General features: G+C 38.5%; 1 protein-coding gene across 2 annotated transcripts in view; it reads left to right on the forward strand.

Annotated features, from left to right (window-relative positions):
- The window catches only part of DDAH1 (dimethylarginine dimethylaminohydrolase 1), a 216,637-nt gene that overhangs the window by 145,343 nt on the left and 51,469 nt on the right, over positions 1-19,825 (forward strand). For both annotated transcript variants that reach the window (XM_001365893.5, XM_007480593.3), the window contains exons 3-4: positions 8,322-8,395; positions 11,647-11,766. In XM_001365893.5, the coding sequence (XP_001365930.2) occupies positions 8,322-8,395; positions 11,647-11,766 (194 nt within the window). The remainder of the gene's footprint in view (positions 1-8,321; positions 8,396-11,646; positions 11,767-19,825) is intronic.

Genomic DNA, 19,825 nt, shown 5'->3' on the forward strand with positions numbered 1-19,825 from the left:
ACCAATTACTTCATGGGTGAAATTGAAGTGTTTCTTTGGGTATCATGTAGTCATTAGAGGAAACTTGTTTTCACCTGTTCAATAAATATTCTAGTTCCTTAAGATAATATTCATAATACGTGGCTTTTACTTATTGTTTTAAAGTTTCCAAAGAACTTAGCATTACATGATCTCTTATGATCCTTACCACACCCTTCTGACGTGTGTCTTTTGTAAAATCATGCATTGAATCCATAATGGCCTAAATCAGAGGGTTCTTAACCAAAGTCCATGGAAGGGAACCATGGAAAGATTTCAAATGGTACATGAACTTGAAATGCATCTTTTATTTCACTAATCTCCAAATAAAATTTAGAATTTCTTTCATTTATAATTTTTAAAAAACCATTGTTACATGAAGAGGTCTGTAGGCTTTGCCAGACCATCAAAATGTGGTCTGTGATACACACACACACACACACACACACACACACACACACACACACACACACACACACACCAGTTAAAAATGCTTGGTCCAAATCAAGTTTAGGAGCTGGGTGAAAAAAGCAATCAAAACTCATTTTTAGTTCAGAGGTAAAGGTAATAGAGTATCATCTTTAAAAATGCCAGTCACTCAAGTACCCTAGAGCATTTTAACCCATCACTAGAAGGAAAGAGTACAATAATGATAAAGAAACTGGAGTCATTGATCTTGACTTTTAGTCCTAGATCTGTTATTAAATGCCAAAGTCAAATCATTTGATTTTTAATGCTAACCTTGGTATACCAAGTCACTGAAAAAATGCATTGCATCTGCCGGGTAGGAATTCTTCTGGAGCTCCTGTTCCTATGGTGCTGAAATGGATCCGAGGTGCCATACATGAAACCTGTGGGTTTTTTGAATAGCTTAGACCAGCATCCTGTTTGTTCCCAGGTAAATGGGATACTGAGGAGCCTGAAATATAAGGGTCTGTGTCAAGGAAGTTCATTCCCTCTCCCTCCTAAGTAGCCTGACCTTTCCATCAACATTCTTCACACAACACAGTTACACCAGGTTTTGCATCTGTGAACTTGCTCTAAGTCAATAAAAGTGAGGGGGCGGGTCCTTTTGGGGCTTTTGGCTTTGAACGAATGCAGGAACAGAGCAGGAAGGTAAGGGGGAAAGAGGAAGAGACTGGCAGGCTAGGCAACTTGTGGTTAGGTTACTTAGAGGAATAATGAGATTTAAAACTATGATTGTCTACCCTTTCTAATAAACTTTATAAACTATATATCTGGATAGGAATATTAATTTAATTCTTACAGGTCTTTTCTTTGTAATTACTAACAAAATGTAACTACTATACAATACATAACTGAACTTGGAAGGTACAGATGCTATCAGGAACAAGAACTCAAAATAAGCATGGCACTGGAAATTCACACAGAAGCCACTTAAAAGAGACATTAGTGTATTGGGTTCAGAACTCCTGGTCAAGGAATTAAGGAACCTAGTTTAGTGGTAATTTTGTCACCAATTTATGTGTGACTTAGGGACAAGTGACTTAATCTTTCTAGAACTTACTTTCCTTAAGGAATTAAGCTAGTTGCTTCTTAAAGTCCCATACATTTCCCTAGAATTTCTCTGCCCATTTTTACTAAACCCAAGAGATTCAAGGGTTGCCTTTGAAACCAGCTAGGATAATGTTAATCTCTCATCTAGCTAATGTCATTTTGCATTTTGTTGTTGTTTTGTTTTTTATCGTAGACTACACATATATTTGCCTGAAACCATGATGGCTGTAAGTTTATTGTTCTTAGCACAGCAATAAACAATTCCTCTTTATTTACAGGCACTAAGACCATACATATGTTTGTGATCATAAATTGCCTTTTGTCATTTTATCTACTCTTCTTAAAGCAGCTTTGTCAGCCATGATACCATACTGACAGAGCAGAACCAATTCCTCTCATCTCAGTAATCATCTCAAAGCTCAGGATTCACCATGCTATGCCATTCTAAATAGTTCCCTTTGCCTCTAGGAGAAAGCACAAACTTCTCATAGTGCTTTTAGAAGTTAGATTGCAAAATGGGTAGAGCACTGGCCTTAGAGCCAAGAAGCAGAGTTAGAATTCTGTCTTCTACTAGCTGTGTAACTGGGAGCTTCAATTTCCTCATATGTAAAAGGGCAATAATAACAACACCTACTTCACAAGGTAATTATGGGGACCAAATAGAATAACATATGTAAAATGCATAAAACTAGCAATTATTATATAAACGTTTTGTTGTTTAGTCATTTGTCATGTCAACTCTTCATGACTCCATTTGGGGTTTTCTTTGCAAAGATACTAGAGTAATTTTCCATTTCCTTCTCCAGTTCATTTTATAGATGAGGAAACTGAGGCAAATAGGGGTAATTAACTTGCCCAGCATCACAGAGTTGATAAGAGTCTAAGGTCAGATTTCAAATCAAGTCTTCCTGACATTAAGCCTGGTGATCGATGCTGCCCATATAAATGATAATTATTATTTAAAACATTTCACAATTCAGCTTTGAGTTTAATACATACTATTCCCTTTTATGTGCTCTCCATACCTGCCATGCTGACATTCTTGCTGTTCCCTAAACTCGGTTCCATCTCCTGCATCTGCCTGGAATGCCCCCTTCTCTCCCCTTGATCTCATAGAATACCTTCCTTCAGGGCTCAGCTCATTTGCCACCTCCTATAGGATTCTCTTCCAGGTCCCTTTATTTGTTCATGTTCTGTTCTTCCTCCCCAAATGATCATTTGTGCTTGTGGTATCCATCCAGAAGAACAGAGAAGGATTGGTTTTTGTTTAGTCTTTGCTCTGCCCCCAGCACTAATATACATAGTAGGCACTTACTAAATGCCTTGGGATTTACTTGGGATAGAGTGGATAAACCAAGCAGTAGGGAGGAACATGTCTGTTCATCACTCTCGCCTTTATTCACCTACTAGGGCCAGTTGAGCAGGAAACAGAGCATGAGATACCTCTTGTTCCTCCTGTTCATGACGCCCCACTTCCCTCCTACAGGCTGACTCATTTACTGCACAATTAGGAAACTGTCTATAAACCCTGCAAGGTAACCATAACTGTCAGTCAAGTGAACGGCTGCTGACAGCCTCTTTTTTCAACCCTGTCTCTCTAAAATATAACGTAATTATTAAACCACTATTTAAACAGACGAATGGTATAATTTTCTCCACGCTTCCCCGCCCAACTTTGGCCTTTAAAATAGGAATGTAGGTCAAATCCAATTAAAATAAATACTGGCATGCTTTACTTTAAATACACTAACCATGTTCCTGAAAAGAAATGTGAACATCAAATTATATTAATTAAGTCTCCTTTAAGTTTATCTTTTCAAGGAAAACTTGGGAGAATCTTTTTTTTAAAGAAAAAATCTTTTGTCAAGTAAAATATAAATTTTATATATTTGGGGATTTTTTTAGAAGTTCTTTTTCACTAAATTTTATGTTACAAATAAACTTATGTATAAAGCTCTTTATAAGTCTTATTATAAGACTTTATAGTTTTTAAATCTTTTTCATATCCATTATCTAATTTGATCCAGTGTGGCACAACAGTATGAGTGCTGACTTAAAAATCAGAGTTCAAGCCCAACTTTTAATGTTTAGTCCTTGTCAAAATTGAGAGCTAGGTGATGCAGTGTATAGGGTATGAGACCTGGAGTCAGGAAGGCTCATCTTCCTGTGTTCAAATCCAGCCTCAAATACTAGCTGTGTGACTCCAGGCAAGTCATTTAACCCTATTTCCTTAAATTTCCTCATCTGTAAAATGTTTTGAAGAAGGAAACGACAAACTCCTCTAGTATTTCCGCCAAGAAAATTCCAAGTGGGGTCATAAAATAAGGTATGACTAAAAAATATCTTTTTTTAATTTTCTTCCATCTTGGAGTCAATACTGTGTATTGGCTCCAAGGCAGAAGAGTGGTAAGGGCTAGGCAATGGGGGTCAAGTGACTTGCCCAGGGTCACACAGCTGGGAAGTGTCTGAGGTCAGATTTGAACCTAGGACCTCCCATCTCTAGGCCTAACTCTCAATCTACTGAGCTATCCAGCTGCCCCCCTAAAAAATATCTTAATAACATTTGTCAAAATTACTTCACCTCTCTAGACCTCAGTTTCTCCATCTATAAAATGAGGAAATTAGACTAGATGTCATATGATGTTCCTCCTACCACTAGATCTCTGATCTTGTGACTCTCACAACCTTGAAAGGCTGATAAGCCAAGATTGTTTTCCACACTGGGAAAATGAGACTTCAAGAGTTTTAAGTATCTTCTCCAGTCTTAGACACTTTATAAGTGGACCCAAACACAGGCCTGCTGCTTATTCCTTGTCTAGCTGAGTCTTCTTTTTCTTTTTTCCCATACCTATGATTTTTTCAGTTTAAGGAGTTCCTGATGAGGTATTTCTTCTAACAGTACAGGTCAGCATCTTGGAGAATTTAACAGCAACACTGAGGATATTTTTAGGTCAGGGTTATAGTCATTATGTGTCAAAGGTAGGACTTATTCCCTGTTCCTTTGAGAATCTACCCTGAAGGGAACAAGGACAAACTTTGGGGTCTCCAACTTATAAGCTAATCCAAAAAACTTGGGGCTTACCAGATCTTACTAGGGTACAAGTTTGGTGTTTCTAGATTCCATGTTGACAACTGCTTCTCATATGGTACCTTTCTCTTCTAAAGTAAAGCACAAATGTACCATTACTGAAAAATTCTCCATGTAACAAAAAGATTTCCTTACCCAATAGAAGGCCCATGCATTCAGACCATACTGGAGGGAGCATATCTCCAATTCAACAAAAGAATTTGGATGGTCCCTTGGAATTTTCCCAAGCTGGATTTGACCTGTGTCATTTACCTGTGTATCAAAGACATGCTCAGGATTAAAGAGATAATATTTGTAAAGTCTTTGAAACACTTTTACAGAATTTTTCTAAATAAATGTCAAGTGTTTTTATCATCAGTGATAATCCTCATCACCAAACCCTGCTGGTCTCCCCTTAAGTATTTTTTTCCACCTGGGAAGGGTTTAGGAGCTTGAGAATTTGGTCATTTCTGCATTGCCTCAAAGCATCTAGCTATGATTGTTTGCTTATGTGAATTAGCTATTTTAAACTGGACTTTGCATGCTTAAGGGAGGTTCTCTGTCCTACTTCATCAAATAAATAACTCCCATTTATAAGATAATTTGTAAATTTCCATTTACATAGTATTTTACAAAGGCTTTCTTCCCTTTCAACAATGCAATGAAAATAGGACTGGAAGAATTATTGTCAGAATTTTCCAAATGAGAAGTACAAGTCTTGAAAAGACTTGGACCTTGCCTTGGGTGACCCAGCCATTCAGTAACAAGATTCCCTCCTTTTATCAGCCATATAATCCTTATCTTCCTTTAAGGTTCATTCAGTGTGGGTGCCACCTCCTTCATAGAGCCATATCTTATCCTTGCAACTGTTAATATTTTCTCCCTTCTGAGTATGGAATGCCTACATGTCACACCTCTGAAAAAAGGAGAGAATGGAAGGACTAAATCTTTCAAAGTCATGACAGGGGAGAAAATTTGTAACCGGATACTACATAGAAAAGACAACTTGCTTCAATTATATGAAATTTAAGAGATTTTTGCACACATAAAATTAGTGCTACTGGAATTAGAAGAAAAGATACAGATGTAGAAAGATGATTATATTCAATATCTCTGATGAAAGTTTGGCATTCAAAATCCATAGAGAATTGACAGAAGCATGAATTAGAGACATTCCCCAATATATAAGTAATCAATGCTTATGAAGAAAAAAACAACAGATTTCAAAAGATAAACTACAAACTACCAATAAACACATGGAAAATGCTGTCAAAATCACCAATAGAGAAATGCAAAGCAATCCTTAAGTATCATCTATTCATCAAGCTAGGGAAGATGCTAAAAGATTAAAACTCATTCTTGGAGAGGCTAAAGGAAGGCAACAATACAGTTTAATTCTAATCGATATGTAAATTAGTTCAGATGTTATTGGAAGACAGTTTAGAATTATGCAAGGCAAGTTACCAAGTTGTTCCTACTCTTAACCTAGAGATTCCTCTATAGGGGACTATAGTCCCAATGAGATTTTTGACAGCAAAAACAACCAAAAAATGTATTAAAATGTTCATAGCATCATTCAACAAACAAACAAAAAATCTGGAAGAAATATGTGACCAATAATATGGCTGAACTAATTAAAGCATGTGAGTATAAAAGAATTTTTTTTGCTGTTCAAATCATGTCTGATTTTCTTGACAAGGATAATGGAGTGATTTTCCATTTCCTTCTCTAGCATATTTTATAGATGAGGAAACTGAGGCAAACAAGATTAAGTGATTTCCCTAGGATCAAACATCTAATAAATGTCTAAAATCAGATTTGAACTTAAAAGGACTTGTCTTCCTGACTTCAAGCCTGGTACTCTATACAGTGTACCACCTCACTGCCCAAAGGAATGCTTCTAGGCTATAAGTAATGATGATTATTAAGAATGCAGAGAAACAAGAGAAGCCTTGTATGAAACGATGCAAAGGACCAAGGCCAAAAGAATGATCTGCTCAATGACTGCAACAATGTAAATAAAGTCAACATGGAGAGGCAACAAAACAAATACAATAGTCACTACTGGCACCACGTTGTCCAAGTTGAAAGAACTTCTGTCTTTCTATTAAAAATGGCTAAACTAATTATTTTGAGAAGTTGTTGGGAAGTATGGGAAGTCTCTATTGTGTAAAAACAGAAAGTATCAGCAATTTAAAGATATCCCTTTAATAATCCTACCTACAATTTTGCCAGGCATTAAACTCCAGGTCACTGTCCTCTGGTTTTCAGGCTCCAGCCTTCCCTTTTTTTAAAATTCAGAACATTTGCCATTCTCTAGTATTGACTAATTTCTCACTTTTTCCATAATTTTTGAATATCACTGACAGTATTCAACCATCATATCAGCCAGTTTTTTCAACCCCCCAGGATAGATTTCATCTTTATCTGGTCCATTTAATTCATCGAAAGCATCCACATGCTCTCTTGCTACCTCCTAAATGATCTTGGATATTGACTCATTTTCTTTTTGATCTGCCCTTTCCAGGCTCAAGATTTCAATCCTTGATCAAAAAACAAAGAGCTAGTCAGCTCCAATTTTGTTTCATCATTAGTTATCATGGTCGCATCTGCCTCAAGCAACAGACCTATTCTTTCTGTGGTTTCCTTCTGTCCTCAATATTGCCAGAACACCTCTGTTGCCATTGTAGCCTGTGTTCAGCACTGTTGTTGAGTCATTTTAGTCACGTCCGACTCTTCATGATCCCCCCATTTGAGGTTTTCTTAGCAGAGATAATTTTGCCATTTCCTTCCCCAGCTCATTTTATACATAAGGAAACTGAGGCATATAGGGGTAAGTGACTTGCCCAGAGTCACACAACCAGTGAGTGTATAAGGCCAAATTTGAATTCATCAAGATGAGTCTTTCTGATTCCAAGTCCAGTGCTCTATCTATGTGCCACATAACTTCCCTATGTCTAGCACAGAGGCTATTAATGTTTGCTGAGCCTCCTCTAAGATTTATATCCACAGCTTCTGACAACTAGCATTATTTCATCTGTATTATGTTGCCTTTGCTATTATAAAACCACATTAGGGTTTTGTAATAGATAAAAAATATTTGCCTTCAAGGAGTTTACATTTTATCAGATTTAAGAACAAGGTTAATAATGATCAATCAGTGTCATGCTCACCAAGACTAGCTGTTCTCCAATATTTTCTAAATGTCCATTATTATATTTTAACTGGAAAGGGCTGTTTTCATAAAGAAATTCCTAATGTTTGATTTTACTTTAAAATTACCACTTCATGTTGCTACTGACATGTAAAACCACCATTTTGTTTCTGTTTACAAACCTCTTGATTTTTTTCCAGTCAAAATAAACATTTCAAATGGCATAAAATTGTTTATGAAAATAATTTTATTTTATCTTATGGGCTAATGTAGTCATTTGTTTAATGAACTGGTGTTTGGAGTGAATAGTGGTAAATGGAGTGGGAATGGCATTAAGGTGGTCTGCTGTGGTTAGAGATTATTGCTTTGTACTTTAATTAAAAAAGAAATGGTTGCAGGAAGGGAAAGAACATGGATCACAAAATGTCAGAAAGTGATTATGAAAATTGCATTGATGTAATCTGGAAAAAATATAACACTTCAAAAAAATTTTTTAATTAAAAGTAAGAAATGGTTACTAAACTGGTAGAGCCCTTCATTGAGTCTATGTCATTTTTTTCATAGGCAGGGAATTTTTTGTGGGCCTCTCCAAAAGGACAAATCAGCGTGGAGCAGAAATCCTGGCTGACACTTTCAAGGTGAGTAAAAGAGTGACTGTGCCTTGCAAATAAATAGCAGGTATCCTGAAAAAGCTGACTTGAGATAGTAACAAAGTGAAGGAAAATTTAAAAAAAAATTGAAGAAAATTTAAGGGTACTGTCACAATATTTGTGGTCTGCCAGAAATGTAGGGGTTAAAATTAAGGTTGGACTAAATATAAGAGAATGTGGTCACTGAAATTAATATATCTCAAGTCAAATGACTTTTTAGCAGCTTTGTTTACAAAAAAGAAGGAAAGAGTAGAGAAATGAGAAAGAAGGTAGAGAAGGTATCTATCTTATCACACTAGATAATTACTCTGGCCTGGTTTGAACCAGGCAGGGCTTGTTAACCCTCCACCAGAAGACCCTCAGCCAGAGGGTCTTTTAGCTGGAGGACCTGGCAGTGAATAACCACATGGCCTCCTCTGGCAATTAATCTCTCCAGAAGCCAGGAAAGGAGTCAGCCTTTTCACTCACTCATGTGGTTGTTCAAAGGGGAAAATCCAAGAGCTGTCTTACCAAATGCAGTTAAGTGCCAGAGTCCCACCTCCTCCACGATCCAGATTCAGGACAAAGAAGTGTGGTCACAGGGAGTTTTTGCCACTTTTAAAGATCCTTCTTTGCATCACTTCCTGTGCCTTCCCCCACTTTATGGGGGCCAATAATTGTCTATAACTTTGCTTAGGATTGCCCACAGGGCAGACAGTCGTTTCTAAGTTGTCATCCACTTTAGCACATGGGTTGCACACCTCCCCCACTTAGACATTAAGTAGGGGTATCTTCCCTTTTGGTTTATTAAATTTTAAAGTAGGCAGGGATGAGTCAATCCTCTCTCCACAAAGGAATGTATGTTTAATTAACTCTCTAATCTCAATGTTGAATAATAATAACAATAGTAGTTCCCATTTCTATAGTAGTTTAATGTTTGCAAAACACTACATACATCATCCCATTTGAGGAACTCTAAGTAGTATAGCCCTGTGCCTGGAATCAGGACAACCTGAGTTCAAAATTGAACTTAGACATTTCCCAATTATGTGACCATGGACAAGTCCCTTAACCTCTGTCTGCCTCAGTATCCTTTACTGTAAATTGGAAAAAATAACAGCATCTACCTCCTAGGATCAAATGAAATAATAGTTGTAAAGCTCTTAGCTCAGTGCCTGGTACATAATAAGTGCTCTATAAATGCATATTCCTTTTTCCTTGATGCTCGTAATCGCCCTGGGAAGTAAAGTGATATTATTATCCTTACTTTATATATGAGGAAACTAAAGTGGAGATGGTTAACTTCCTTGCCTAGTCATACAGCATTGAAGTGTCTGCAGCAGGACTAAATCTCAGAGAAGGTAAATGTCTTACTCAGTGTCATATAGCTAGAGTACAATCATTGACTCCACATGAATTCATGAGCTGGCAACCACAAAACCTCATATTTCCTGAGCTGTTGACCTCTTATTTAGCAAGTGATGGTTACAGTCACATCAGAGTTGGAGGAGGGCAGGAGGATTCAGGAGTAAAGACTGGGTTGTTTTCAGAGGCCCCTTTTTCCCTTCAGTCCATAGTTATAAAATTGTTGTCTTCATCTTGAATAGATACAAACTCATGATGTAAGCAAGGACAATTTTTAAATATTTATCCCCTGGACTGGCTATAGTAAGGAAGTGTGTATTTTCAGATCAGACTCTGAAGGAATTTCAAGCAAACTGACTGACATAACATAAAAGATTAATTTTGACTATTTAAGATCTGGATGTTTGGTGATGCCTCATCCTACCCTTTGTGACTATAAGGAATCATGAGATGCTACTTCCCTTTGCAAAATATTTGAGTAGAAGAAAGTCCCATAAGAAATATTCAATAATACCAAGGATGTGCATTGTCACTACATAAAAAAAATAATTGAAACTAAAACTTTATGCTACAAAACACTTGACACACTCTCTCTGTGAGCACAGCTATAAAACATAGAAGAAGAATAAACAGGATAGGAAATTTCTTTTTATTTTACCCCCCTTTTGCCTCAGATCATGCTCCCAAATTGCCTCATACTTTATATTGTTTTCATAGTAAAGTGAATCTGAAGAACTCTCCTAGAGAGTGGTATAAACAAATTTGGTAATGCATATTTCATACATACTTTTTGTACAAAATTAAACAAAGTGGACCTATTTCTATTTGCTTTTTTTACTTTATATTAAATCTTTCTTTTAAATCCTTAAAAAAAATTCCATCAGATCCTCAAAATAACTCAGTAACAAAGGTAGTACCAGTTTTATTTTCCCCTTTGCTACAGACTAAGCAACTGAGACTCAAAGGGGTTACATGGCTTGGCCACAATTAGTCATAATTAATACTAGAACCCACCTTGCATCTTATGATCTTATACTTGCAAGATTGTGTTTTGAGTTTTGGGGTTTTTAGGACCCTTTTCTCCAGATCTCACAGAATAGGCAGAATTTAAAGTGCTGTTCACTATGTAAAACATCTGGCAATGCTATGGTTTCTTCTTAGAAACTTGCCTGATTTGACAAATTTACCCCCAAATTTCTCCTAGAAACAAAGACCCACATGGACATTCCACTCAGGCTGCTATTAAATTATCCGTGAGTCATGGAACACAACAGTGTCTAGAGAATTAAGAATGAGCATCACACCAATATATGTCATAGGACTGGGAGACATGTAACATTACCATCTCTGAGATTTAAAAAATGGATATTCCACTGAGAGTGGCCTGGAGGAAGTGAGTAGGCTGAAAGATCACACAAACAGGGAACTCTGAAGATGAATGGACTAGGGATGTCAACAGGGGAAATATATGCTCAACAAAGAAGATAGGCTGGTCAAGTAGCAAGGGTGTGGAACAAGAGATAGACAGTCCAAGGACTCCCCTGGTATCTTTGTGACCTCAGATGAAAATGAGGAAAGCCTTAAGCATGAAGGGTGGGTCCTCTATGCCAAAATTATGGGAGGACATGGATAAGAGCCATATGGGATGGGCAGGCTTGGATGGGATGTGATCTGCATCATTGAAGGGAACTCCCAAATCTATGAGATCACAGATCCATTTGAGTAATATCCTCACACACCCCCAAGTCCTAGCTTTCCCTCTAGACCTTTCCTTTCAAACCTCTAAAACAACCTTTATATGGGAAGATAATGGCTTGGGAAATGCTTTGTTGATTGAATTTCTGATGATGCAACTCAGAAGCTAAAGAATTAAATAATTATCACTTTGTGCACAGGATTACGCTGTTTCCACAGTCCCGGTGGCCGATACTCTGCATCTGAAGAGTTTCTGCAGCATGGCTGGACCCAACCTGATTGCCATTGGCTCAAGTGAACCTGCACAGAAAGCTCTCAAGGTAGAGTGGAAGAGTCGATCTGTAGGGTACAAGGAAATTCTCAATTTATTCTTTCTAATACCTGCCTGTTTTCAGACAAAACCAATAAGCCCAAATTGGAGCATTCAGCAATGTGCCAGCATTATGGCCACCTGCAATGTGCCCATTTACCCAGAGTTATCTAATTGTTATAAGTGAAATTCACTGGGAAACTGCTTTTCTCAAGAGGCAACGATCTATATTATAGAAGATACTCATTTATCACTTGTTTTTCACTTTGAAAAATGCCTTGATTCAGAAGCACCTGAATAGCTCAATCTCTTCCATTCGCATAATTGTTTATTTAGAATCCATCATTAAAGCCTCAAAGGCAAGAGCTTTGTAGAAATGTATCTCAGTGAAAAGAGAATGAACTGAGGTGCAGTGATGGCTGTTTGCCTTGTCAACTTCCTAAGTTCCCTGTGGTGGCCACTGCTTAGTTACAGCTGTCTTTCCCCTGGGCAAGTTGGATTCTCTCTCTGTAGTAGATAAAAGATTATAATAGCTTGTCTTCAGTCATCCTTTCCTTTTCTCTTCTCCCAAACTATATCAGCTATTGGATTGCTAAGCTCTTCCTGTCACTGATTTGAAATTGTCTAAAGATTTTGATTTTGCCTCAAGGATTTGGTTTTGTTTCACAGTAGTTTATTCTCAAAGGCAAGCTCCTTAGGTAGAACACTGGATGACCTGAGTTCAAATTCTGTCCCAGATACTTCCTAGCCACTGTAAATCTTGAAATTTCTCAGACTTGTGAATGTTAAAAATTTCCACATTGGGGAATTCTCCATTGGAACAAATTCTCTACTGGGAACATTCCCCATTTTGACAGTGAGAACTCTACTTGGATCAGAAATGGGAGGACCTCTACTCCACCCATACTTAAGACTGCTTTAGGGGAGAAAACTCCTTGCTAAACAATGAAAGTACTTAAACCCATACTTATAATGAGGCAAAAAGTTCTTTAAACCATGCCTATTTTTAGAAGAAATGCAATGGGGTGCTAAGTACCTATTAAAGGTCAGGAAACTTGTAAACTTGCCAGGAGCAAAGAGGTGAAAACTTATTCAGAAGTTTTTTCTGGTTCAAACTTACTAAAGGGATTAGTCGACCCAGCAGTGAATTCAGAATGGGCTGTCCTTTGGAAAATGTCTACTGTGATTGGTAGATGGAAGAACTTAGGGAAGGTGACATAGGAGAAAACCCCCTATATAAGAAAAAGCAGAATCTCTTGAAAGGAAATCCTTTTGGAATCTCTCTTGAGAGAGGCTCTGGAGAAGGGAAGCTCTTGGAGGACAATCTCTAAGGAGGTCTCGCTGGAGCTCCTCTGAGGGGACTCTGTCCCTCTGGAAGCTCTTGAAAGAGGCCCTTTGAAACAGTCTCTGGCTGGAAGGCTCTTTGAGGAGGACTCTGGCTCGAACTCTCTCTGAGAAGACTCTGTCACTAGAATCCTTGCTTAGACAGATCTTGTGGTGAGTGATAAAAGACTAACTGACTGATCTCTCTCTCTTAAGACTCAGGTCTAGGCCATGTTGGCTTAAGGCCCTTCATACTTATTTCCTTTTTCTCTCTTTCTCTCTTTTCTTTAATTCCTCGTTGTATTATTAATTAAAGTCTCTATAAAACCCAGTTGACTTGGGTATATTCATAATTGGGAATATTTCCCTGGCGACCACTTTATATTTGATTTTAAACAAGACACTGTAGTGAAAACATATTTTCTGGGGTCACAATTTACTCACCCATTCTTATATCTACTATAATTTATATCTTCCACTATTTTAACTCTTACAGTTTATGACCCCAACTCTTTTAACTGCCACAGTTTATGGCAGATAACTATTTTAATTATAACACCACATGACCCAAGACAAGTTACTTAACTCCTGTCTGCTTCAGTTTCCTCATTGTGGGGGGGGGGGGGTAATCATAACATCTACCTCCCAGACTTGTTGCAAAAATGAGTTAATGTTTGTCAAGTGCTTAGCTCCATGCCTGGCACACCACATTTATTTAATAAATGTGTATTTCCTTGTTTCTTTAGAAGAGCTTTTCGTTGTGTTAATGCTGCTTAATTTAGAGAAGGATGAGCATATTTTCTGGAAGGAACCCAGTGGGTGTGTTGGAAAGACGTGATTTATTTGAAAGGTGACGGAGCCCCTCACAATGAATCATCTCCTACAGTTAGGCGGTTTACTAAGGGAATGTTTGTAGTGACAACAGCATTAGGATCCACATTCATGGTCATGTACAGTGTGTTGGGCTCCTCATCCATGAAATAGATTGTAAATTCCTTGGGAGAAGGAACCAGATGTAGACCTTCTAGATGCTTCTTAGCACCTCCTAAAATAACTCTGATCACTTAAGAAGGGCTCAAAATATAGATGTAGATTGAAAAAAATCAGCAATCCCATAGCCCTCGAAGCAGAAGTGACAGTGACTACTTATTTCTACTTTTAGAGGGTTCTTAAACACCCAGGAAAACCACCCTTGTTTGTATTGATAATAATTATCATCATAGTTAACATACCTCATAGACAGACAGACAGATAGATAGATAGATAGATAGATAGATAGATAGATAGATAGATAGATAGATACTAGCTAACACACTGTTGTCAGGCACTGTACCAGGTGTTTTATGATCATTATCTCATTTGTTCTCACAACAATCCTGAGAGGTCAGTACATGCTTTTCTTGTCCCCATTTTACAGATGAGGAAACTGAGGTAAACAGAGATTAAGTGATTTGTCCAGGGTCACACAGCAAGTAAGTATCTGAGGATAGATCTGAATTCAGATCTTCCTGACTCTAGATCCAAGCACTATCCACCACTCCACCTAACTGCCTCTAACTTTTAAAGTTTCTGTTCCCCAAGAGGTGAGAACCAACACTCCCATGAGCATAGGCTCATAAATCAAGTGCTAGTGTTTACAATTTTTGAGGGCCCCTTTATAATATGACAAGTAGTTGTGATATTAGAAGTAAAGTCAAATAAACTGGTCAGTTAGGTACTTCAATGGATAGAGTGCTGGTTCTGGTGTCAGGAAGATTCATCTTCCTGAATTCAAATCTGGCCTCAGACACTTAGTAATTGAATGATTCTGGGCAACACACTTAACCCTGTTTGCCTTGGTTTCCTCATCTGTTAAATGGTCTGGAGAAGGAATTGGCAAACTTCTCCAGTATCTTTGCCAAGAAAAGCCCAAATGGGGTTATGAAGAGTCAGACACAACTTAAAATAAGATTGAAAGACAACTAAACCAGGTTCAAACTGGCATTGACAAGAATTGTATTACCATGGACAGCTCACTCAAATGGTGATGTTAAGCTTTTGGTTTACTTCCCTCCCAGGGAGACTCTTAGAGTACCTATATAAAGGTCAAGTGAGATGGGCTTACCCTTTCAGGAGTTCAAGGATCAGTAATTTCATGTGTTATCAGTCTACTAATAAGCACTTATTAAGCACTCACCATGTGCCATGCACTGTGCTAAAGTCAGAGAAATACCAAAAAAAGGCAAAAACACTCCTTGTCCTCAATGAGCATACATTCTAATGCGGGGGGGGGGGGGGGGGGGGAGAGAAGAAACATGGAAATACCCTCATACATATAAGAGGCACAACCTTTCTTCAAAACTTCTCAGCAGTGTGAAGCCATAGAAGTTCTTACACTTCCCTGAAATGAGGGAATTTTATTTAGTGGCCACTAGATTCCAAATCTCTGCCCCTGCAATAGGACCTGTTTAGACCCTGTACCGTACTACCATCACCCTTATCACCTCCAAAGGGTCATCACCAGAGCCTGAGGAGGCTGTAGAGGTAGACTTCTTTGAGAAGAGCTCTTTTATAATAGCCAAAACACCATTACACATGTGAGCTGTCATGCTTATGAGGAGCTTTTATTTTATTGTATTTCCATCTTAGAATCAATACAGTATATTAGTTCTAAGGCAGAAGAGTGGTAAGGGCTAGGCAAGGGGGGTCAAATGACTTGCCCAGAGTCACACAGCTGGGAAGTGTCTGAGACCAGATTTGAACCCAGGACCTCCCATCTCTGGTCCTGGCTCTCAATCCACTGAGCCACCCAGCTGCCCCCTAATGAGGAGCTTCTAAAACTTAGGGATAAAATAGAAATTTGGTAGTCTACTTAAATAATGCTTTTGATAAACACTGACTGTTGACCCTTGTGAGTGGTCAAGAAAATGTTGCTCTAAAGAAGTGGAGTTTCTTCATTAAGGAGTTCCATTTACCAATGAACTCAATGATCAATCCCTATTCTGCTACACATTTTTGTTAATTAACATCAGTTGGGCTCTCACTGCTGCAGCTTCCCTAATCAAGGTGGTTCAGTGGATGGAGAGCTGGACCTGAAGTCAAGAAAACCTGAGTCAAACCTAGTCTCAGGCACATACCAGCTGTGGAACCCTAGGCAAATCACATAACCTTTGTTTGCCTTAATCTACTGGAAAAGGCAATGGATACCACAGTATCTTTGGCAAGAAAACCCCATGGACAGTATTGGCATGCTATGGTCCACAGGTCAAAAAAAGTCAGATGCGACTAAATGACTGAACAAAAACAAATCAAATCATTCACCATAACAACTTTTCTAAATCTTTTCATTCTTCTGACCTCCCATGACCCCTTTTCCCCTGTGCCCTCTCAGCTGAGAAATTCATCTTTAGCCCAAAAAAGGTATGACTATTTGCTGAGAATCCTCTCTTCTTCCCTCCTATTCATCTTACCACACTCAGGTGCCTTCTATCACCCTCTACTCCTTTATCCTTCTTTCTCATGAAGAAATGGCCCTTCTCTTTCCCAAGGCAAACCCCTCTGCCTGCAGAAGTGATCCCATTTATCTTCTCTATCACCTCTGTCAAATATGACCCTTTATCTCCTCTCACACTGTCCTGATCTTGATTGTAGGCCCTCATCACAAGTATTCACTCCAGGACTATTGTTATTAGTCTGCTGATGGGACTTCACAAGCCTCTCCCTACTCCAATCAATCTTTACTTGGTTTTCAAAATGATCTTCCTGAAGTATAGGTCTTAGCATATCAGCCCCCTACTCAACAAACTCCACTGGTTCCCTATCACTTCTAGGATCAAATGTTTGGTGAGTCGTTTTTCAGTTCTGACTCTTTTTGACCCCATTTGGGGTTCTCTTGGCAAAGAAAATGAAATGCTTTGCCATTTCCTTCTCCAGCTCATTTTATAAGATGAGGAAACTGAGGCAAATAAAATTAAATGACTTGCCCAGGGTCTCACAGCTAGCAACTCTCTGAGGCTGGATTTGAACTCATTGAGATAAGTGTTCCTGACTCCAAGCCTGGCACTCTGTCCACTAGACTACCTAGCTGTCCCAGAATCAAATGTAGAATCTTCTTTTTGGTATTCAAAGCCCTTCATAACTTAGCTCCTCTCCCTCACCTTTACAATCTTCTTACATCTTACACTGCTAACCCTCATGTACATGAGATCCAGGGACATTGGTATCTTTCCTGTTCTTGAACAAAATACTACATCTCCCAATTCTTAATAATTTTGACTGACAGCCCCTGTGTCTACAAGTCTCTCCCTCCTCACCTCTTCTTAACTTCCTTCAAATGCCATATAAAATACCACCTTCTACAGGAGAACTTTCCCAATCCCTTTTAATTCTAATGCCATCTCTCTCTCTCTCTCTCTCTCTCTCTCTCTCTCTCTCTCTCTCTCTCTCTCTCTCTCTCTCTCTCTCTCTCTCTCTCTCTCTCTCTCTCTTTCTCTCTCTCTCTCTTTCTCTCTCTCTCTTTTTTTCTCTCTCTCTCTTTCTCTCTCTCTCTCTTTCTCTCTCTCTTTCTTTCTCTCTCTCTGTCTCTCTGTCTTTGTCTCTCTCTTTCTCTCTCTGTCTCTATCTCTGTCTTTCTCTCAATTGTGAATTGTGTGACATAGATAATTTTCACCTAACATCCACCTCTAATGCCTCACCACAACATGGAGATGACCCTATACACTCACGGGCTTTGCCAATGGACCCCAAGCTCTGACAGGTCCTACCATTTTGGAAAATGCCAGACTGTATGTATTTTGTCCAAGGATAAGCCTAGCCAAGATTCATCACTGGATTGGCCATAGTGGTGAGAGGCACTCTTCAACCACTGAAGTGCTCAAGCCAGGTCATAGGAGGTTGTGCTTCATGTCAATAGGGAGACCATTTCCTACATGAGGGGTGTCAGGGACCCATGAGGTACTGAAATATTTCCTCAAAACAATTTTATGAGGCATGTAGATAACATTGTACCATCTCTATTGTACATATTATTACCCCAAGTCTCAAAGAGTTAACTGATTCACCCAAGGCCACATAGCTAGTAAGAGGTAAAATGAGAGCTAATAAGTTTGGGAGTCAAGACTCCATCCTTGACTGCCTCCCATCTCCCCTAGCAGTGAAGGAGGTAATGGCAGGCATTTACTTAATAGTCAAATTTGGTTTACAGTACAGGTAAGCCATCATTCTGATATTCATAAAGCATAAATTAGGAGCCATTCCTAAAATGTGGAGCCATTAGGATCCACAATTTACTAAGAAGTTTGCTCAGTGCATTTGAAATATGATTCAATTAAGTTATTTTTGATTTATATACAACCTTTCAGAAGGCTTTCTAGAAAGCAGATGCAATTTGTCATCTTTTTGCCATTAAAGCTGCATATCTGCCTTGTCATACAGAAAATTGTAAGCAATTTCAGCATACAAGTCATTTAATTGGTTTATAACAACATACAAATATGCCAGGCTCATTTTCTCTACTTTGTCATGCAACGAACCACCATAATTCTCTGGCTTTCTTCCACCTAAAATTCATACAGGCCTTCAGTGGTCAAGGATTATTCCAAACAGGATGCTCCAGTTATCTTTCTAGCCTGAGAAGCCTGAGGAGAAAAACAACCCCTTTCTGCCCCTCAGATGGTATTTATCTACTGTGCCAGGAAAATCAAGGTGATAATATACCAGTAGATCCATGACATATCACTGAATCCATCAGAATTGCTTTAAGAGCCCAATAGGCACCCAATTAATAAAATAGTAATAATAATAACCATTTACCATGTGCTAGACACTGTACTAAGCACATTACAAATATTATCTTGTTTGATTCTCACTACAAACCTGAGAGGTAGGTGCTGTTATTATTATTCCCATTTTAAAGATGAGAAAACTGAGGCAAACATAGGTAAAGTGACTTGCCCAGGGTCATACAACTAGTAAGTATCTGAGGCCAAATATGAACTCAGGAAGATGAGTCTTCCTGACTCCAGGCCCAGCATTCTATCCACCATGCCACCTTCCTGCCCTAAGATAAGCTTTTAGCTAAATTACTAAATTAGCTAAATTACTAAAATTAGTTTTTTGTAAGTGATATTTACTAGAGTGGTATGGAAGACCAATGGTACAAAACATGCCCCCAAAGTCTGTGGTATATTCTCCCACCTTAGTATTGGGAAATAATGAAAAACAAGGCTGGCTTGCTAGGATGGAGATGAATTATGGGGAGCCTTGAAGGTCAGCCAGACATTTAGGCATGACAAGAGGAGTCATTGTAAGATACTGAGTGCAGTGAACTGGTGAGATTGATCAGGAAGGTGAGCCTGGTAGCTTCATAAAGAAACTTGGAGAAGCTCAGAGGTGGGAAAGACCTTAAAGTCTAGCCAAATCCATATTTAGATATGAATCCTTTCTATAATATAGCCATAAAATGGTCTTTTGATCTTTGATTATAAACCTCCAGGAAGAGGAAACCCACTTCCTCCTGAGGCCACTCATTCCATTCTAATTGTTTAGAAATTTTTTCCTTATATGAAGTCAAACTCTTCCTTTCTGAATTTCCATCTGTTGCTCTCTGTTGTGTTCTTTGAGACCCCCTTTTCACAAGTTGTTGAGTCATATCAAACATGTATGACTCTCCATGTCTCCATTGGGGATTTTCTTAGCAAAGAGGGGTCTGCCATTTCCTTCTCCAGCTCATTTTACAGATGAAGGATTGAGGCAAACAGAGTTGAATG

This window comes from Monodelphis domestica, chromosome 2 (assembly GCF_027887165.1).
Source record: "Monodelphis domestica isolate mMonDom1 chromosome 2, mMonDom1.pri, whole genome shotgun sequence".
In the NCBI taxonomy this organism is placed as follows: domain Eukaryota; kingdom Metazoa; phylum Chordata; class Mammalia; order Didelphimorphia; family Didelphidae; genus Monodelphis; species Monodelphis domestica.